The sequence below is a fragment of the Scyliorhinus torazame genome, chromosome 15 (assembly GCF_047496885.1).
Source record: "Scyliorhinus torazame isolate Kashiwa2021f chromosome 15, sScyTor2.1, whole genome shotgun sequence".
NCBI classification, from domain to species: Eukaryota; Metazoa; Chordata; class Chondrichthyes; order Carcharhiniformes; family Scyliorhinidae; genus Scyliorhinus; species Scyliorhinus torazame.
Genome location: NC_092721.1, coordinates 202,854,065 through 202,876,463, shown reverse-complemented (window position 1 = coordinate 202,876,463; position 22,399 = coordinate 202,854,065). Strand labels below are relative to the sequence as shown.

Below are 22,399 nucleotides of genomic sequence, written 5' to 3'. Positions count from 1 at the left end.
GGCCCAATACTTGAAGGATGTGAAGGTATTGGAGAGAGTACAAAGGAGATTCACAAGAATTATTCCGGGGATAAACCTGTAGCCATGAGGATAGATTGGAGAGGTCGGGATTGCTTCCCTCGGAGAAAAGAAGGCTGAGAGGAGACTTGATAGAGATATTCAAGATATGGAGGGGGTAAATAGTGAGAAACTGGTCCTACTCAAGGGAGCTCAGATTCAAAGATGGGCAACAGGAGAAGAATTGACGTTAGGAAAAGGTTTTTTCGTCCAGAGGATGGTTCGAGTCTGGAATGAGCTTCCAGAGAGGGTGGTGGAGGCAGGTTCGATCGAGGCCTTCACAGGGGTTATTGTTAACGGAAAAGAGAGAATGTGCAAGGTTACCGGGATAAGGCGGAGGACTGGGACTCGGTAGAAAGTTCTTTCAGCGAGCCAATGCAGATCGATGGGCCGAATGGCCTCCTCCTGCTCACTCAATGCACAGGTGGCTTGTGACCAAGGCGAGGTCTTCCTTCATTTAAAAAAAATATATTCTATTCAAGGAATTTTCATATAAACAAAGAAAAGCAGAACAACCAACAACATTGGAAACAGCCCACACCCACTGCCCCCCTCCTGCTCCCCGTTACACCACCCTTTCCTCAACTCCCGCCTCCCCATTTTAACCCCCTTACTCCCCCATTTCCCCCCCCCCCCCCCCCCGGCTGACCCATCAAACCACCTTAAAGAAATCAACAAACAGCTTCCACCTCCGAGTGAACCCATCAGCCGACCCCCTCAGGGCGAGCTTCTTCCAACTTTGCAGATTTTCCCCCAATGAACAGATTGGCAAATCCGTTTGATCCCTGCTCACCGTCACCCCCAAAGCCTCGCATCCAACCCCCGGCCCAAACATCTGGTTATTGCAGATCGGGGCCCACACCGAGGCTCTCTCCAGTCCCAAACCAGCCTCCACTGACCCACACCCTGAGGGTTGACATCACCACTTGGCCCTCGGCCTACTTGGTTGGCGAGAACAGCCGAGGCGCAGACAACAAAACCCTCAAACTCGCTCCCCTACATCCGACTCCATGCCGGCACCTCCCTCACCACCCATTTCCTAACCAAAGCGATACTCGCCACCCAGAAGGAATTCATCACGTTCGGCAGTGCGTGTGCCCACCCCACCCCCCCCCCCCCCTCGCCTCCGATCCAGCGAAGCCCTCCTCACCCGCAGATCACACTCCCTTCCCCCAGAGATCAGCGGATTGAACTTCTGAAAAAAACGCCGAAGGGCCGAAGGTTGGAAGGTTCTGAAACACGAACAGGAACATTGGCGGCACTGTAATTGTTACGGTCTGTCTGCACCCTCCCAGCCAGCGACAACGGCAACACATCCCACTTCGTAAAATCCACTTCTATCTGCTCCACCAGCCCGGACAACACCTTCACCAATAACTTGGCGTCAACGTTCAGTAACGATATTGGCGGTACGGCCTGCACTGCTCCGGATAATTGTCTTTTTTTAATATCAGGGAGATGTAAGCCGGAGACATTGGGTATGGGGGAGTTTCCCCCCTCTCCCTCACCTCATTATCCGCCCCCACCAGCACTGGCCCCAGGTCCGCCCCCAATTTCTTATGGAACTTCACTGCGAACCCATCCGGCCCTGGGGCCTTCCCTGCCTGCATCGCCCCCATACCGTCCATCACCCCCCTCAACCTAATTGGGGTTCTCAGTCCCTTAACCAGCTCCTCCTCTACTGTGGGAAACTGCAGCCCGTCCAAAACCGCCACATCCCCCCCCCCCCCCCCCCCCCCCCCCCCGCCCCCATACACACACACACGCTCCCAGACGGGGGCCCAGACTTGTATAACCTTCTATAAAACACCTCAAACACGCCAACCCCCTCCGGGTCCATCACCATCTTACCCTTATCATCCCTCACTCTGCCAATCTCCCTCGCCACCTCCTGCTTCCTCAGCGGGTGGGCCAGTATTCTGCTCGCCTTCTCCCCGTACTCGTACACTGCCCCACCGCCTCCCACGCGGACACTGACCCAAACTCCATCAGGAGCTTCTGCCTCTCCTTCAACAGCCCTGCCTCCTCCTGCGCCTCCAAATACCTCCTGTCCACCCTCAAAATCCCATCCACCAGCCTTGCCATCTCCACATAGAATCATAGAATTTAGTGCAGAAGGAGGCCATTTGGCCCATTGAGTCTGCACCGGGCCTTACAAAGAGCACACTACTGAAGCCCAGGTATCTACCCTATCCCCGTAACCCAGTATCCCCCACTTAACATTTTTTGGACGCTAAGGGCAATTTATCATGGCCAATCCACCTAACCTTCACATCTTTGGACTGTGGGAGGAAACCGGAGCACCCGGAGGAAACCCACGCACACACGGGGAGAACGTGCAGACTCCGCACAGACAGTGACCCAGCCGGGAATCGAACCTGGGACCCTGGAGCTGTGAGGCAACTGTGCTAACCACTGTGCTACTGTGCTGCCTACATGCTCTGCTTTCTCCCTGTGCGCCTGAATTGAAATGAACTCCCCCCTAACCACTGCCTTGAGTACCTCCCACAATGGCGGCCTTCACCTGCTCACACAGCTCCTCATCCGCTAACAACCCACATCCAGCCTCCACCGCGGGCGCTGCCTCCACCGGGCCACGCACAAATCCACCCACTTGGGACTCGAATGGTCCAAGCTCGGTTCTATAACCGTATTAAAATCCACCCCCCCATAATCAACCAGTGCGAGTCCAGGTCAGGAATCTTCCCTAACACCGGCCTCTTCTACATCATCACGATTTGGGGTGTAGATGTTGACCAGAACCAATGGCATCCCCTCCAACGTTCCACTCACCATCACATATTACCCCCCCCCCTGCCGGATTGGCCACTATATTCCCCACCTTGAACGGCACCCGCTTATTCACTAACACCCCCCCCCCCCCCCCTCGTCGTCGTGTGTAGTCCCGAGTGGAACACCTGCCCCACCCACTCCCCAACCTCGTCTGGTCGCCTATCTTCAAATGCATCTCCTGCAGAAAGGACACGTCCGCCTACAGACTCCTCAGGTGAGCGAATACACGCGGCCACCCGACCGGCCCATTCAGCCCCCTCATGTTCCACGTGACCATCTTGGTTGGGAGGCTGCCCTCCCCTGTCGATCAGCCATATGCCTTGTTGAGCCAGCCCCCGGCCCATGTCACGTGACCCTCCAAGCCCACCCTCAGGTGTCCACCACACCCTTGTCAGGAATCTTCCCCCCCCCACCGTCTAATCAAAGAACCCGCTCCCCCCCCCCCGCCCCCGTGCCTGCCTCCGGCAACCCCCCTCTTCACTCCTGTTAACTAGCCCGCCCAGCTAGCATGGTAGCCCCCGCCCAAGGCCTGCGAGCTGCCTACCTCCATCAGGCCCCCGCCCCCCCCCCCCACAACCATGCATCCCTAAAGAGTAACAAAAGGTACCCTCACCCTCTATGCCCCCCCCACAGAACAACCTGCCTCCCCAACAACCCACCACAACAACCCACCATCAAAAACTTTAAAGAACACACACATCCAGCAAGCCCTTTCCTCCCTGTCCCACTCCTACCCCGTGGATCATTCCACCAGCCACACCAGAGGAGTAAAACCTTCCCCCGGCACTCCTGCACCTCCTGCTCTCAAACACTTCACCCGTCAGGCGGGGAAAAGACCGAAAGAAATCCGCGGGAGCCACCAAATGTGCGACAGCTCACCCCATGGCCACCACCGTTCATGTGTGTGAGAGGATCCCTGGCAGCTCTCACAACTCTCTCATCAATGTCAGCCACAAATGCCGATCGCTGGCTGGCTTCCAGGGGATAAGGACTAACGTTTAAAAATGTGGGAAATGACCTCCTCCAGGGAAAGCGTAACAACAACAGCAGCCATGTCATTACCAGGAGCACCATTGGGCAGGTAATCGGCATTTACATAGGACATACATAGGACATACATAGAACGTACAGTGCAGAAGGAGGCCATTCGGCCCATCGGTTTGCACCGACCCACTTAAGCCCTCACTTCAACCCTATCCCCGTAACCCAGTAACCCCTCCTAACCTTTTTGGATACTTAGGGCAATTTATCATGGCCAACCCACCTAACCTGCACGTCTTTGGACTGTGGGGGGAAACCGGAGCACCCGGAGGAAACCCACGCACACACGGGGAGAACGTGCAAACTCCACACAGAAAGTGACCGAGCAGGGAATCGAACCTGGGACTCTGGCGCTGTGAAGCCACAGTGCTATCCACTGTGCTACCGTGCTGCCCATAAAAGGGTCCCCGGTTAAAGAGGGAGTCTCTCCGCCAGAGATCCCGGTTAAAGAGGGAGTCTCTCCGCCAGAGATCCCGGTTAAAGAGGGAGTCGCTCCATCAGGGACCCCGGTTAAAGAGGGAGTCTCTCTGCCAGAGACTCCGGTTAAAGAGGGAGTCGCTCCATCAGGGACCCCGGTTAAAGAGGGAGTCTCTCCGCCAGAGACCCCAGTTAAAGAGGGATTCTCTCTGCCAGAGACCCCGGTTAAAGAGGTAGTCGCTCCATCAGGGACCCCGGTTAAAGAGGGAGTCTCTCCATCGGGGACCCCGGTTAAAGAGGGAGTCTCTCCATCAGAGACCCCGGTTAAAGAGGGAGTCTCTCTGCCAGAGACCCCGGTTAAAGAGGGAGTCGCTCCATCAGGGACCCCGGTTAAAGAGGGAGTCTCTCCATCAGGGACCCCGGTTAAAGAGGGAGTCGCTCCATCAGGGACCCCGGTTAAAGAGGGATTCTCTCCGTCAGGGACCCCGGTTAAAGAGGGATTCTCTCCATCAGGGACCCCGGTTAAAGAGGGAGTCTCTCCATCAGAGACCCCGGTTAAAGAGGGAGTCTCTCTGCCAGAGACCCCGGTTAAAGAGGGAGTCGCTCCATCAGGGACCCCGGTTAAAGAGGGAGTCTCTCCATCAGGGACCCCGGTTAAAGAGGGAGTCGCTCCATCAGGGACCCCGGTTAAAGAGGGATTCTCTCCGTCAGGGACCCCGGTTAAAGAGGGATTCTCTCCATCAGGGACCCCGGTTAAAGAGGGAGTCTCTCTGCCAGGGACCCCGGTTAAAGAGGGAGTTGCTCTGTTGAATCCCAAATTTCTTTATCCGTCAGTCTGGCCTCAATAAAAGTCGAGATGGATTTGCAAGTATAATGTTAGTTATTTTATTCAGCTTGCAAGCTAAACTTAGTCCACAGTGATACAGATAACATGTTGCTCTCTGCAGCTCCGGGACTAAGTGAATGTCCCAGACAAAGAGATCAGTACTGATACACTCAAATGGCATCAAGTTTCGCATACTCGACACCCATAGGTCATCCTATGTCCCTCCTGACCTGTTTGATCTATTCTGATTGGCTCTCTTCCAATCCCTTTCTCCGGCCCCTATCAATTCAGCATCACTCTCATAGACACACCTCTTCCTGCTTTTTTCCATGCGGTCTAAAATCCTTTGTCTCTACTTGCCAGAATCAAAGTGGCTTATTTCTACATTACATTAACTAATATCTCTAAAGTAACTATTTTATATCACATTCGTCAGCTCCATCAGGGACCCCGGTTAAAGAGGGAGTCTCTCTGCCAGGGACCCCGGTTTAAGAGGGAGTCTCTCCACCAGAGACCCCGGTTAAAGAGGGATTCTCTCTGCCAGGGACCCCGGTTAAAGAGGGATTCTCTCCATCAGGGACCCCGGTTAAAGAGGGAATCGCTCCATCAGGGACCCCGGTTAAAGAGGGAGTCACTCCATCAGGCCCCTCCATCGTTCAGGTGGCGCTATGCAATATGGTCCAGCAAGGGTATCAAGAATACCAGTGGTATGCATCACGCTGTGCTCCGTAACCACTGACAACCCGACTGGATTCCAACCTCCACACTGTTATACCGTGACAGTGTGCAGATGTGAGGAGCCCTGGTTGAGAGTCAACAGTGCAGACGCATCCTGATAGATGGTCGACAGGGAGCAAGTAGATGGGATAATGGGCATGGCACTGTTCATCAGTCAGGCGGCCACTGAGTCTAGGAAGTCACTGAATTGTATCATTTATCAGGTCGGCCTGGCAATGTAATGCCATCTCCATGGCTGTGTGTCGTGAATCCACTCCAGCCTTTCTGTCGTTCAGTTGAGTACACATTGATTCGGCTGGAACGATGACAATTCTCCCACAGGGAAAGCCGATGATTGGTTATCTGTTTCAGGCTCAGCTAACAGTTGGGCAACGTTTGCAGCTTTAACACTCACTAGACAAGGCAATGACATCTCCTCCAAGGTTCAGGGTCTTCACCAGTGATGATGTACCTCTCCAATGTCACAGATAGTGGATGGAGTGTGCCTTGATCCGGGAAAGAGGGAGCAGGTGGTGGTCACTAAATGTCTCCTTTACATTGGGGTTCCTAGTTTCCCCGACAATGGAACCGCACCCCCCCATCCTATTTAGGTTAAAGCCCTACCTACAGCCCCAGTTACATGATTCGCTAGGACACTGTTAAAGAGGGAGTCTCTCCGTCAGGGACCCCAGTTAAAGAGGGAGTCACTCCGTCAGGGACCCCGGTTAAAGAGGGAGTTTCTCCGTCAGGGACCCCGGTTAAAGAGGGAGTCTCTCCGTCAGAGACCCCGGTTAAAGAGGGAGTCTCTCCGTCAGAGACCCCGGTTAAAGAGGGAGTCTCTCCGTCAGGCACCCCGGTTAAAGAGGGAGTCTCTCCGCCAGAGACCCCGGTTAAAGAGGGAGTCTCTCCGTCAGGCACCCCGGTTAAAGAGGGAGTCTCTCCGCCAGAGACCCCAGTTAAAGAGGGAGTCTCTCCGTCAGGGACCCCGGTTAAAGAGGGAGTCTCTCTGCCAGAGACCCCGGTTAAAGAGGGAGTCTCTCCGTCAGGGACCCCGGTTAAAGAGGGAGTCTCTCCGCCAGAGACCCCGGTTAAAGAGGGAGTCTCTCCGCCAGAGACCCCGGTTAAAGAGGGAGTCTCTCCGCCAGAGACCCCGGTTAAAGAGGGAGTCTCTCCATCGGGGACCCCGGTTAAAGAGGGAGTCTCTCCATCGGGGAACCCGGTTAAAGAGGGAGACTCTCCACCAGAGACCCCGGTTAAAGAGGGAGTCTCTCCATCGGGGACCCCGGTTAAAGAGGGAGTCTCTCCGCCAGAGACCCCGGTTAAAGAGGGAGTCTCTCCATCGGGGACCCTGTTTAAAGAGGGAGTCTCTCCGTCAGGGACACCGGTTAAAGAGGGATTCTCTCCATTGGGGACCCCGGTTAAAGAGGGAGTCTCTCCACCAGAGACCCCGGTTAAAGAGGGAGTTTCTCCAGCAGGGACCCCGGGTAAAGAGGGAGTCTCTCCGCCAGAGACCCCGGTTAAAGAGGGAGCCTCTCCGCCAGAGACCCCAGTTAAAGAGGGAGTCTCTCCATCGGGGACCCCGGTTAAAGAGGGAGTCTCTCCATCGGGGACCCCGGTTAAAGAGGGAGTCTCTCCGCCAGAGACCCCGGTTAAAGAGGAAGTCTCTCCATCGGGGACCCTGTTTAAAGAGGGCGTCTCTCCGTCAGGGACCCCGGTTAAAGAGGGATTCTCTCCATCAGGGACCCAGGTTAAAGAGGGAGTCTCTCCGTCAGGGACCCCGGTTAAAGAGGGAGTTCTCCATTGGGGACCCCGGTTAAAGATGTTGTCTCTCCGCAAGAGACCCCAGTTAAAGAAGGAGTCTCTCCATCGGGGACCCCGGTTAAAGATGTTGGCTCTCCGCCAGAGACCCCAGTTGAAGAGGGAGTCTCTCCATCGGGGACCCCGGTTAAAGATGTTGTCTCTCCGTCAGGGACCCCGGTTAAAGAGGGAGTCTCTCCGCCAGAGACCCCGGTTAAAGAGGGAGTCTCTCCGTCAGGGACCCCGGTTAAAGAGGGAGTCTCTCCGTCAGGGACCCCGGTTAAAGAGGGAGTTCTCCATTGGGGACCCCGGTTAAAGATGTTGTCTCTCCGCAAGAGACCCCAGTTAAAGAAGGAGTCTCTCCATCGGGGACCCCGGTTAAAGATGTTGTCTCTCCGCCAGAGACCCCAGTTAAAGAGGGAGTCTCTCCATCGGGGACCCCGGTTAAAGATGTTGTCTCTCCGTCAGGGACCCCGGTTAAAGAGGGAGTCTCTCCATCGGGGACCCCGGTTAAAGAGGGAGTCTCTCCATCGGGGACCCCGGTTAAAGATGATGTCTCTCCGTCAGGGACCCCGGTTAAAGGGCAGCACGGTAGCATTGTGGCTAGCACAATTGCTTCACAGCTCCAGGGTCCCAGGTTCGATTCCGGCTTGGGTCACTATCTGTGCGGAGTCTGCACATCCTCCCTGTGTCTGCGTGGGTTTCCTCCGGGTGCTCCGGTTTCCTCCCACAGTCCAACGATGTGCAGCGTAGGTGGATTGGCCATGATAAATTGCCCATAGTGTCCAAAATTGCCCTTGGTGTTGGGTGGAGGCGTTGAGTTTGGGTAGGGTGCTCTTTTCAAGAGCCAGTGCAGACTCAGGGGGCCGAATAGCCTCCTTCTGCACTGTAAATTCAATGATAATCTGTGATTAATCTAGGACAAAGGTTCGGCACAACATCGTGGGCCGAAGGGCCTGTTCTGTGCTGTATTTTCTATGTTCTATGTTCTTAAAGAGGGAGTCTCTCCATCGGGGACCCCGGTTAAAGATGTTGTCTCTCTGCCAGAGACCCCAGTTAAAGAGGGAGTCTCTCCGACAGGGACTCCGGTTAAAGAGGGAGTCTCTCCATCGGGGACCCCGGTTAAAGAGGGAGTCTCTCCGTCAGGGACCCCGGTTAAAGAGGGAGTCTCTCCGTCAGGGACCCCGGTTAAAGATGTTGTCTCTCCGTCAGGGACCCCGGTTAAAGATGTTGTCTCTCCGCCAGAGACCCCAGTTAAAGAGGGAGTCTCTCTATCAGGTCTCCTGTTAAAGAGGGAATTTCGCCATCAGAAGCACAATGAAAGAAGGAGTCTCTCCCAGTGTTTTGTGTATTTGAGTCTGGAATGTGTTATAATTATATTCTCCCTCTTTCTGCCTTCCCATTTCTGGCTTCAGCTGTTCCGTGTTTCTTTTGGAGCAGAACAATACAGAACTGGTCGCAAAAGTGTTCGATGGGGGATTCGTAGCTGATGAGGTAAGGCTCTGATTGGCGATGGCTGAGATACCAGCCATCCTCTGACCATTAACAAGGCTGTGGCGTTGGGGGGCTAGTAGCGGTGAGGAAGTGGGAGCGGGATAATCATCTCCATCATTGTGTTAAACCTAGGACAAGCACAAGGTTATTCCCAGGATAAGCTGACAGTAAATATACTGATACTGGGTGGGCCCTTGACAATGACCCCTGAGCCCTACAATAGTTGGGTTGTTGGATGGCAAAGTGACAAACCGTGACTGTGTTTTCAGTCGGGCATCGAACCTCAGGGATATCTATCCAGAGTGTGGAGTCATCAGGATTATTCCGCGGTTGAACGGGTTAATTTGTGAGGACTGGGGACATAATGTTGGTTGGTATTTCCTGGAGCAAAGAAGATTAAGGTATGCCTTAATCGAGGAGTTTGAAATGTCTGGTAGCGGAGCTATTTCCTCACTGGCGATGGGAGAGGCGGGGGGGTGGGGGGGTGTTGGGGATGGGTGGGGTCCAGATCGATGGAGCAGAACCGTAAGTATCTTAATAAAAGCAAATTACTGCGGATGCTGGAATCCAAAACTAAAGAGAAAATGCTGGAAAATCTCAGCGGGTCTGGCAGCATCTGTAGGGGGGGGGGGCCGAAGAGCTAACGTTTCGAGTCCAGGTGACTTTGACAGAGAGTCGCCCAGACTCGAAACGTTCGCCCTCTCCTCTCTCCACAGAGGCTCTCTTCCACCAGCCACAGAAATTTGCTTTCACCTTAAAATTAGAGTTGGGCCATTCAGAGTGTGTGTGTGTGTGTGGAGGGGGGGAGGGATGTCAGGAAGCACTTGCTCTCCCAAAGGGGGTGGGAATCTGGAACCCTCGCCTCCATATAGCTGTGGATGCTGGGGGAGAAATGGAGATTTCGAGAGACTCAGTCGGATCCTGACTGATCCGACATTCCTCACGCCCACTCTCCTGCCCATTCCCTGTAACCCCGGATTCCCGAACTGATCAAGGATCGATCTGTCTCAGCCTTATATATACACAAGGGGCGGGATTCTCCGATCCCCCCCGCCGGGTCGGAGAATCCCTGGGGGGCGGGGGGGAGGCGCGAATCCCGCCCCGCCGCTCCGGCGCAGGCCTAGGATTCCGCACCTTCTGGTCGGCCCGACGCTGGAGTGGTCCGCTCCGCTCTTGGCGTCGGGCCATCCGGCCAGTTGCGGGAGAATCCCGCCCAAGGACTCTGACCCCACAGCTCTCTGTGACAAGGGGTTCCAAAGACCCGCAACCCTCTGAGAGAGGAAATTCCTCCCCATCTCAGTCTTACGTTGGCTCCCGTTTATTCCGAGACTATGCCCCCTGGTCCCAGACTCTCCCATGAGGGAAACATCCCGTCAGCATTTATCCCGTCAATCCCCCTGAAAACCCTAAAGGTGGGATTTTCCGATGCTGAGACTAAGTGTTGGCGCCAGCACAGGATTTGTGACGTTCCACGACAGTAAAACTGGGGCCGCACCTGGACCGATTCGGCGACCGTTAAGGGGCTAGCACCGGCGCCACATGGAACACAATCGATTCGAATGAGAAGCGGGGCCGGGTTAACCGGATTCGCGATTGGCGCTCAGGAGGCTGACAAGCTGCAGCCGCACATACACACTTCTCTTCATTCATCCCAACCAATCAGCAAACTATGGCGATGTTGGACACTTTCCGTGCCCCCCCTCTCCCCCACAGCAGCCATGATGCCGGTTTCATGATTTGTAAAAGCATAAGTGAACCTCGCCATTGGCCCAACAGAGACGGAGAATCGCGGACGCCCCCGAGAATACTGGGTTGGGCCCGCTAATGATGTGCAAACGGTGCTTACTGTACAGGCGTCCCGGAATGCATTGGCGCCGCTGTCAAGGCGATGGAGAATTGAGATTTGCCGTCAATTCGGCTCCCACTGCGATTTCGGCGTCAGAACCAATTCTCTGGCCAATCGCGTTCCCCGATTTTGGCGTGGGCCGAATCCCGGTCCCTAGGTTTCAATGAGATGACCTCTCGGTCTTCTAAATTCCAATGAGTAGATTCTCAACCTGTTTAATTTTTGCTCACAAGTCAATCCCTCCATACTGGGGATCATCCTAGTGATCCTTCTCTCAACCGTCTCCTATGGGATAAAACCCGAGTCTGTTCTGGGTGGGATTAGTTGCGCCAGGAACGACCCCGCTGTTTCACAGAACTCTGTTGCTATTTCAGGCCCTGGCAGAGAACAACCCCCCCCACCCCAGGCCACATTTAGCGCCATTTCCTGCACTCAGGAGCTCCGAAGAGCAGACCCCTTGATGTAACGTCCAGAACCCCCCCTCCCCCCCCAGCAGTGCCCAGCTCACCCATGGGCAGCACGGTAGCATTGTGGATAGCACAATTGCTTCACAGCTCCATGGTCCCAGGTTCCATTCCGGCTTGGGTCACTGTCTGTGCGGAGTCTGCACGTTCTCCCCGTGTGTGCGTGGGTTTCCGTCGGGTGCTCCGGTTTCCTCCCACAGTCCAAAGATGTGCAGGTTAGGTGGATTGGCCATGATAAATTGCCCTTAGTGTCCAAAATTGCCCTTAGTGTTGTGTGGGGTTACTGGGTTTTGGGGATAGGGTGGAGGTGTTGACCTTGGGTAGGGTGCTCTTTCCAAGAGCCGGTGCAGACTCGATGGGCCGAATGGCCTCCTTCTGCACTGTAAATTCTATGATAATCTATGAACCTATACGGAGGTATCGAGCCCCCACCCGCACCCCACCCCACACGGGCAGGGCACACTGCGGGCAAAATGCTAGTCTAGCACCTTGGCTCTGCCAACTTGGCACACTGATAGGGTCACCTGGGCACCCTGGCGGTGCCACCTGGACACCCTGGTGGTATCACCTGGGCACCCTGGCAGTTCCAGTGTGGCACCCAGGTGGCACTGTCAGTGTTCCAGACTGGCAGTGCCAAGCTGCCAGGGTGGCCCCCCCCCGTCCGGAGGCCGACCACCCGGGGTTTCGATGGCTTGAGCGGCCCTCCCAAGTGCCGTTCCACCTGGTTCCCATTTGTGCGGACCAGTGGTAGTCGACGCCCAGCTGGGGTCTCCGAGGCGAGGCCGATCGATGCCGGGTTGGTGGGTCGTTCCGGCGGCAGCACGGCTAAGTTGGTTTTTAAACCCACTTAACCGTGTGAGACTGGGTCCCGCTCATTGTGCACAAGACATCTCGGGAGGTGCAACGGCAAGACTTCCCCACTCATTTACTCCAACCCCCTTGAAACAGGGGCCAACATTCCATGACCGTCCTGATTCCCTGCTGCCCCTGTGTGCCAGCTTCTGGGCTCCGTGCACAGGTTCCCCCAAGTCCCTTTGTGTTCCAGCTTTCTGAAGTTTTCCTCCATTTAAATAATATTCAGCTCTTTTGTTCTCCCTTCCAAAAGGAAGAACTTCACATTTTCCCACATTACACTGATAAAATCTTCAGGAGTCCTGGGAAGATGACACAAACGAAAGTTTATTTGGCAAACAAAACTAACAATGTGGCTTACAGCACGAGTCGCAGCCGGGACTACCGATCATGCCAGTCCCGATCCAGGCCCGCCTTTACACGCAAGATTTACAAGACCCAGCTGCTGGGCCTCCGCCCCTCAGCGGGGCCCCACAGGGAGATAAATTGGGTCGTCCCCGTGGTTCCCGTGAGGGCTATTACAGAACTCCACTGGTCAACTTCTTCCCCACTTACTTAACCTGTCACTATTTCTTTGAAAACTGTTTGTATCTCTCTTGCAACTTGCCTTCCCACCTATTTTTGTGTTGTCTGAAAGTTTGGCGACAGTACATTTGCTGCCTTCCTCCAATTGATGAATTTAAATTGTTGCTGATCCCTGTGGAACCCCATTGGTGACAAGTTGTCAACCTGAAAAAGAACACTTTATTTGCCACTCACTGTTTCCTGCCCATTATCCAATTCTCTATCCATGCCAATATACTACCTCCAACACCATGGACTCTTATCTTACGACTTAACCTTTTGTGAGGTACCTTGTTGAACGTCTTCTGGAATTCTAAATACAAGACATCTACTGGTTCCCCTCTATCCACTAAGAATGAGGAATAAAGAACAGTACACAACAGGAACAGCCGCTTCGGCCCTCCAAGCCTGCGCCCATCATGCTGCCCGTCTAAACTACAATCTTCTACACTTCCTGAGTCCGTATCCCTCTATTCCCATCCTATTCATGTATTTGTCAAGATGCCTCGTAAACATCACCATCGTCCCTGCTTCCACCACTTCCCCCGGCACCGGGTTCCAGGCTCCCATCGCCTTCTGTGTAAAGAAACCTGCATTGCACATCTCCTCTAAACCTTGCCCCTCGCACCTTAAACCTATATCCTCTACTAATTAACTTTACCACCCTGGGAAAAAGCTTCTGACTATCCACTCTGTCTATGTCCCTCATAATCTTATAAACTTCTATCAGGTCGCCCCTCAACCTCCGTAGCTCCAGTGAAAACAATCCGAGTTTATCCAACCTCTCCACATAGCTAATACTCTCCAGACCAGGAAACATCCTGGTAAACATCCTCTCCAAAGCCTCCACATCCTTCTGGTAGTGTGGCGACCAGAATTGTACACAATATTCCAAATGTGGCCTAACTAAGGTTCTATAAAGCTGCAACATGACTGGCCAATTTTTATACTCAATGCCCCGGCCAATGAAGGCAAGCATGCCGTATGCCTTCTTGACTACCTTCTCCACCTGTGTTGCCCCTTTCAGTGACCTGTGGACCTGTACACCTAGATCTCTCTGACTTTCAATACTCTTGAGGGTTCTACCATTCACTGTATATTCCCTACCTGCATTAGACCTTCCAAAATGCATTGCCTCACATTTGTCCGGATTAAACTACATCTGCCATCTCTCCGCCCAAGTCTCCAAACGATCTAAATCCTGCTGTATCTTCTGACAGTCCTCATCGCTATCCGCAATTCCACCAACCTTCGTGTCGTCTGCAAACTTACTAATCAGTCCAGTTACATTTTCCTCCAAATCATTTATATATACTACAAACAGCAAAGGTCCCAGCACTGATCCCTGCGGAACACCACTAGTCACAGCCCTCCAATTAGAAAAGCATCCTTCAATTGCTACTCTCTGCCTTCTATGACCTAGCCAGTTCTGTATCCACCTTGCCAGCTCACCCCTGATCCCGTGTTACTTCACCTTTTGTACTAGCCTACCATGAGAGACCTTGTCAAAGGCCTTACTGAAGTCCATATAGACAACATCCACTGCCCTACCTGCATCAATCATCTTTGTGACCTCCTCGAAAAACTCTTATCAAGTTAGTGAGACACAACCTCCCCTTCACAAAACCATGCTGCCTCTCACTAATACATCCATTTGCTTCCAAATGGAAGTAGATCCTGTCTTGAAGAATTCTCTCCAGTAATTTCCCTACCACGGACGTAAGGCTCACTGGCCTGTAGTTCCCTGGATTATCCTTGCTACCCTTCTTAAACAGAGGAACAACATTGGCTATTCTCCAGTCCTCCGGGACATCACCTGAAGACAGTGAGGATCCAAAGATTTCTGTCAAGGCCTCAGCAATTTCCTCTCCAGCCTCCTTCAGTATTCTGGGTAGATCCCATCAGGCCCTGGGGACTTATCTACCGTAATATTTTTCAAGACGCCCAACACCTCGTCTTTTTGGATCTCAATGTGACCCAGGCTATCTACACACCCTTCTCCAGACTCAACATCTACCAATTCCTTCTCTTTGGTGAATACTGATGCAAAGTATTCATTTAGTACCTCGCCCATTTCCTCTGGCTCCACACATTGATTCCCTCCCCTATCCTTCAGTGGGCCAACCCTTTCCCTGGCTGCCCTCTTGCTTTTTGTAAAAAGCCTTGGGGATTTTCCGTCAAGTCATTTATATCCACTACAAACAGCAGAGGCCCCAGCACTGGTCCCTGAGGATCACCACTAGTCACAGCCCTCCAATCAGAAAAGCACCCTTCTACTGCTAACCTCTGTCTTCTGTGACCGAGCCAGTTTTGTATCCATCTTGCCAGCTCACCTCTGATCTCGTGTGACTTCACCTTCTGTACCAGTCTGTCATCAGGGACCTTGTCTAAAGCCTCACTGAAGTCCATATAGACAACATCCACTGCCCTACCCTCATCAATCACCTTCGTCATTTCCTCAAAAAACTCTATCAAGTTAGTGATGCACGACCTCCCCTTCACAAACCGTTATTAGCCTCTCCCTGATGAGTCCATTTGTTTCCAAATGGGAGTAAATCCTGTCCCGAAGAATCCTCTCCGCTAATTTCCCTACCACTGATGTAAGGCTCACCAGCCTGTAATTACCTGGATTATCCTTGCTACCCTTCCCAAACAAAGGAACAACATTAGCTATTCTCCAGTCCTCTGGGACCTCACCTGTAGCCAGTGAGGGTACAAAGATTCTTGTCAATACCCCAGCAATTTCCTCCCTCAATATTCTACGGTAGATCCCATCAGGCCCTGGGGACTTATCTACCTTAATGCTTTTCAAGACGCCCAACACCTCCTCCTTTTTGATATCACCATGATCTAGACTATCTACACACCCTTAGCTGGACTCATCCATGGGGCACCACGGTAGCATTGTGGATAGCACAATTGCTTCACAGCTCCAGGGTCCCAGGTTCGATTCCGGCTTGGGTCACTGTCTGTGTGGAGACTGCACATCCTCCCCGTGTCTGCGTGGGTTTCCTCCGGCTGCTCCGGTTTCCTCCCACAGTCCAAAGATGTGCAGGTTAGGTGGATTGGCCATGATAAATTGCCCTTAGTGTCCAAAATTGCCCTTAGTGTTGTGTGGGGTTACTGGGTTATGGGGATAGGGTGGAGGTGTTGACCTTGGGTAGGGTGCTCTTTCCAAGAGCCGGTGCAGACTCGATGGGCCGAAAGGCCTCCTTCTGCACTGTAAATTCTATGATCTATGAAAAGTCCTTCTCTTTGGTGAATGCTGATGCAAAGTACTCATTTGCTACCTGGCCCATTTCCTCTGCCTCCACTCATAGATTCCCTCCTCTGGCCTTGAGTGGGCCAACCCTTTCCCTGGCTCCCCTCTTGCTCTTTATCTGTGGTTGAGACTTCCTCAGAAAAACTCTAATAAATTAATCAGACACTATTTCCCTTTCATGAAAGGGTTGTGCATCTTTGGAATTCTCTATCGCAGAGGGTGGGACAGGCAGATCTTTGGTCTCTCGGGGAATTAAGAGATGTGGAGAGTGGGTGGGAAGGTGGAGTTGAAGTCCAAGATCACTCAGGATAGTATTGAATGGCAGATCGGCCTCAGTGGACCACATGGCCCATTCCTGCTCCCATTTCTTATGTCATTGTGTTCTTTCCCTCCACCCCTCCATCTCTTCCTGCATTCCCTCCCTCCTTTACGCCCCTCCTTCCTTCCTCTCCCCTCCCTCTTTCACTCCCCTCCCACCCTCCCTTCCTCTTTCCACTTCCCTCCCTCTGTATCCCCAGGCCTTTACCTTCCTCCCTTCCTCTCCTTCCCTCCCACCATCGGGCCAGTGTAACGAGCATTCTCTGTCTGTGCCTTCCTAGTCCGCTGAGTTCCGGATGCCAGCTGACCAGGGGATCGCAGGTCATGTGGCGACGACGGGCAAAATCCTCAACATCAAAGACGCCTACTCGCACCCACTATTCTACCGGGCGATGGACGACAGTACGGGTTTCCGGACCAGGAACATCCTGTGCTTCCCCATCATCGACGACGACAACCGTGAGTACGAGCAAGATCCCACCATTGCTCCATCTCCCCATGTTCCCAACACATGAGAGACATCTCAGGATAGAGGGAAAGATCTGTCCCTATCACAGGAAGGGGCAAAGATTTGGAAAGTCGGGTGTGTCATTTTTTTTTTAGTAGTCTTTTGAAAACATAGATGCGAATGATAGCAGAGGAATAAGACTTTCTCAATAGGGTTATAGAGTATAAGGGCAAGGAAGGCTATGGGCCTAGTGTTGGGAAGTGGGAAGAGTGCAGATTAGAGTCAGGTCTTTTGTCGATGGGCTGAAGGGCCTCTTCGGCACTGTATGACTCTATGATACTAGATGGTGTTAAACCTGGATAAAACATTGCTTCATCCGCTGTTGGAATGGGCGGGATTCTCCGACCCCCCCGCTGGGTCGGAGAATCCCCGGGGGGTGGCGTGAGTCCTGCCCCGCTGCTCCAACGCCAGCTGCCGTATTCTCCGGCGCCGGTTTTTGGGCAGGGGCGGGGATCACGTCGCGCCGGTCGTGGGCCGTTGGCAGTGCCCCCCCCCCCCCGGCGATTCTCCGGGCCCCGATGGGCCGAGCGTCCGCCCGTTTTCGGCCGGTCCCGCCGGCGTGAATTACACAAGGCCCTTACCGGCGGGACCTGGCTCTGAGGGCGGCCCGGTGGAGTCCTCAGGGGGACGCGGGGGTTACCCCAAGGTGGCCTGGCCCGCGATCGGGGCCCACCGATCTGCGGGCGGGCCTGTGCCGTGGAGGCACTCTTTCCGTCCGCGCCCGCCTCTGTAAAGCTCCGCCATGGCCGGCGCGGAGAAGAACCCCCCTGCGCATGACCCAGAACACGCTGGCGCATCCGCGCATGCGGCAACTCGCGCCGGCCCGCAGAGGCTCTTCGACGCCGGCTGGTGCGGCGCCAACCACTCCAGCACCGGCCTAGCCCCCGGAAGTGCGGAGGATCCCACATCTCCGGGCGGCCCGACACCGGAGTGGTTCACGCCGCTCTTGGGCGCTGGTATGGCCCACCCGCCTGTTGGGGGAGAATCCCGGCCATGGTGTCCAGTTGTGGACACCACACTTTAGGATCTTTGTGAAAGGCATTGGAGAGAGTGCAGGAAAGATTCACAAGAGAATGTTTCCAGGGATGAGGAACTTTAGTTTCGTCGGCAGCTTGAAGAAGTGGGGGCCGTTTTCCCCCCCAGAGTTTCCAGCCCGACCAATGGGCTGGCAGCTGGGCAGTGCCACCAATAGAGGTGGCTGAGTTTTCAGGATGGAGAGGGCACCTCCCTATTGAGGCCGGGGCCTAGCAGGAAGGCTTTGGGGGCCAATGTTGCTGAGGTTCATGCAGCTGAGCGTATCCCGCGGCGGCAGGCGAGGTGGCGGATTCCCCTCATAAAGCCGTCCGCCACAACTTTGCCAGGTGTCCTGCCTCACAGCCCAGCTCCAGGGCTCTGTGAACAACCACCCCTCTGAGTTAAGGGCAGAGGAGTTTGACAACGATGTTTTTTAATAATAATCTTCAGTGTCAGAAGTAGGCTTACATTAATGAAGTTCCTGTGAAAAGCCCCTAGTCGCCACACTCCGGCGCCTGTTCGGGTACACAGAGGGCGAATTCAGAATGTCCAATCCACCTAACAAGCACGTCTTTCGGGACTTGTGGGAGGAAACCGGAGCACCCGGAGAAAACCCACGCAGACCCGGGGAGAACGTGCAGACTCCGCACAGAGTGACCCAAGCCGGGAATCGAACCTGGGACCCTGGCGCTGTGAAGCAACAGTGCTAACCACTGTGCTACCGTGCCACCCCATTGTTTATCAGCTGGTCACCAGTAATGAGTCAGGGTGCGGAGGGGGTGAAGGGGGGGGGGGGTTTGATAACATCAGTTAGATTTGCAGAAGACAAAGAAATTGGGGCAAGCGGGAAAAGATTGCAAGCACAACTGGTAGACTAATAACGGCAGGAATGAACTTTGGCATGAAGTGCATGGGCAGCACGGGCACAAGTGAATAACACTGTTGCTTCACAGCGCCAGGGTCCCAGGTTCGATTCCCAGCTTGGGTCACTGTCTGTGCGGAGTCTGCACGTTCTCCCCGTGTCTGCGTGGGTTTCCTCCGGGTGCTCCGGTTTCCTCCCACAGTCCAAAGATGCGCAGGCTAGGTGGATTGGCCGTGATAAATTGCCCTTAGTGTCCCAAAAAATGTTAGGAGGGGTTATTGGGTTACGGGGAGAGGGTGGAAGTGAGGGCTTAAGTGGGTCGGTGCAGACTCGATGGGCCGAATGTTCTTTGTTCTATGAAAATGAACCAAAAACCACCAAGAAATATTCAAGGAGGGTAAAGAACTAGAATAGGGTAAGGCACATCTCAAGAGGAAAGGAACGAGTAAGAGACATTATGGGGGAAAGACTGGCTAAGGATGGTAATGTCCTTCCCTAGTGAACCGGATGGAGTTTTACGACAATTGACAATGGCTTCATGCTCATCATTAGGCTTATAATTCCAGATTTTTATTGAATTCAAATTTCACTATCAGCCACGGTGGGATTGGAAGCTGGGCCCCACAGAACATTACCCTGGATCTCTGGCTTACTGCACCAGCCGAGGGTAGTTGTTGGATGCTAAAGTCAGTTTGTGGAGGAGCGGGATGGATTTTAGGGGCAGCGTGGCCTCGTCCCAAAACATCCGGGTTTTCCTCACATTCAGATTCTAATTTATCTCCGCTTCCCTGTTTTCCACAGAGATTGTCGGAGTGGCTGAGCTGTGTAACAAGATAAACGGACCCTGGTTCACAAAGTTTGATGAAGATTTGGCCCTGGCTTTCTCCATCTACTGTGGGATCAGCATTTCCCATGTGAGTACTGGGGGCAATGTCCACTATGCCGGTGACATCTAAACCGCAACCCCCCCCCCCCCCACCACCCCCAAGACACCCGTGCCCCCCCACACCCCAAATAGCAAAGTTATTGTCAGCATTAAGCAACAGATTTAGACATAAAGGGATGTCAGGAAAAGAGAGTGGCTGGATTTTGGGTGATGAGAGGGAAGTGTTGGCACAGGAGATTAGGATATCAGGCTGGGGGAGTGGGATATCGGACTGAGGGAGCGGGATATCGGACTGAGGGAGTGGGATATCGGACTGGGGGAGTGGGATATCAGGCTGGGGGGGGTGGGATATCAGACTGAGGGAGTGGGATATCGGACTGGGGGAGCGGGATATCAGGCTGGGGGAGTGGGATATCAGACTGGGGGAGTGGGATATCGGACTGGGGGAGCGGGATATCAGGCTGGGGGAGTGGGATATCAGACTGGGGGAGTGGGATATCGGACTGGGGAGAGGGATATCTGACTGGGGAGTGGATATCAGGCTGGGGGAGTTGGATATCAGGCTGGGGGAGTGGGATATCGGACTGGGGAGTGGATATCAGGCTGGGGGAGTGGGATATCAGACTGGGGAGAGGGATATCTGACTGGGGAGTGGATATCAGACTGAGGGAGTGGGATATCGGACTGGGGGAGCGGGATATCGGACTGGGGGAGTGGGATATTGGACTGGGGGAGTGATATCGGACTGGGGGAGTGGGACATTGGACTGGGGAGAGGGATATCGGACTGGGGGAGTGGGATATCGGACTGGAGAAGTGGGATATCAGGCTGGGGGAGTGGGATATCAGACTGGGGGAGTGGGATATCGGACTGGGGAGAGGGATATCTGACTGGGGAGTGGATATCAGGCTGGGGGAGTTGGATATCAGGCTGGGGGAGTGGGATATCGGACTGGGGAGTGGATATCAGGCTGGGGGAGTGGGATATCAGACTGGGGAGAGGGATATCTGACTGGGGAGTGGATATCAGACTGAGGGAGTGGGATATCGGACTGGGGGAGCGGGATATCGGACTGGGGGAGTGGGATATTGGACTGGGGGAGTGATATCGGACTGGGGGAGTGGGACATTGGACTGGGGAGAGGGATATCGGACTGGGGGAGTGGGATATCGGACTGGAGAAGTGGGATATCAGACTGGGGGAGCGGGATATTGGACTGGGGAGAGGGATATCAGACTGGGGGAGCGGGATATCGGACTGGGGGAGCGGGATATGGGACTGGGGGAGTGGGATATCGGACTGGGGAAGTGGGATATGGGACTGGGGGAGTGGGATATGGGACTGGGGGAATGGGATATCGGATTGGGGGAGCGGGATATCGGACTGGGGAGAGGGATATCGGACTGGGGAGAGGGATATCTGACTGGGGAGTGGATATCAGGCTGGGGGAGTTGGATATCAGGCTGGGGGAGTGGGATATCAGACTGGGGGAGTGGGATATCAGACTGGGGGAGTGGGATATCAGACTGGGGGAGTGGGATATCAGACTGGGGGAGTGGGATATTGGACTGGGCCGATGGAATATCAGATTTGGGGAGTGGATATCAGGCTGGGGGAGTGGGATATCAGGCTGGGGGAGTGGGATATCGGACTGGGGAGTGGATATCAGACTAGGGGGAGTAGGATATCAGGCTCGGGGCATGGGATATCAGACTGGGGGAGTGGGATATCAGACTGAGGGTGTGGGATATCTGACTTCAGGGAGTGGGATATCGGACTGTGGGAGTGGGATATCAGACTGGGGGAGTGGGATATCAAACTGGAGGAGGGGGATATCAGACTGGGGGAGTGGGATATTGGACTGGGAGAGTGATATTGGACTGGGGAGTGGATATCAGGCTGGGGGAGTGGGATATCAGACTGGGAGAGTGGGATATTAGACTGGGGGAGTGGGATATTAGACTGGGCCGATGGAATATCAGGTTTGGGGAGTGGATATCAGGCTGGGGAGTGAGATATCGGACTGGGCCGGTGGAATATCAGACTTAGGGAGTGGATATCAAGCTGGGGTAGTGGGATATCGGACTGGGGGAGTGGGAGATCAGACTGGGGGAGTGGAATATCAGACTTGGGGAGTGGATATCAGGCTGGGGGAGTGGGATATCAGACTGGGGGAGTGGGATATCTGACTTCAGGGAGTGGGATATCGGACTGTGGGAGTGGGATATCAGACTGGGGGAGTGGGATATCAAACTGGAGGAGGGAGATATCAGGCTGGGGGAGAGGGATATCGGACTGGGGAAGTGGGGTATCAGATTGGGGGAGTGGGACATCAGACTAGGGGAGTGGGATATCGGACTGGGGGAGTGGGATATCGGACTGGGGGAGTGGGATATCGGACTGGGGGAGTGGGATATCAGACTGGGGGAGTGGGATATCAGGCTGGGGGAGTGGGATATCGGACTGGGGAGTGGGATATCGGACTGGGGAGTGGGATATCGGACTGGGGGAGTGGGATATCAGACTGGGGGACTGGGATATCAGGCTGGGAGAGTGGGATATCGGACTGGGGGAGTGGGATATCAGATTGGGAGAGAGGGATATCAGACTGGGGGAGTGGGATATCGGACTGGGGGAGTGGGATATTAGGCTGGGGGAGTAGGATATCGGACTGGGCCGGT

At 54.1% G+C, this 22,399-nt stretch overlaps 1 protein-coding gene across 14 annotated transcripts in view; it reads left to right on the top strand.

Moving 5' to 3' along the window:
* pde2a (phosphodiesterase 2A) overlaps positions 1-22,399 on the top strand; it is a 698,440-nt gene that overhangs the window by 555,267 nt on the left and 120,774 nt on the right. For all 14 annotated transcript variants that reach the window (XM_072477464.1, XM_072477463.1, XM_072477456.1 and 11 more), the window contains 3 exons: positions 9,064-9,142; positions 16,730-16,907; positions 19,634-19,746. In XM_072477464.1, coding sequence (XP_072333565.1) covers positions 9,064-9,142; positions 16,730-16,907; positions 19,634-19,746 — 370 coding nt within the window. The remainder of the gene's footprint in view (positions 1-9,063; positions 9,143-16,729; positions 16,908-19,633; positions 19,747-22,399) is intronic.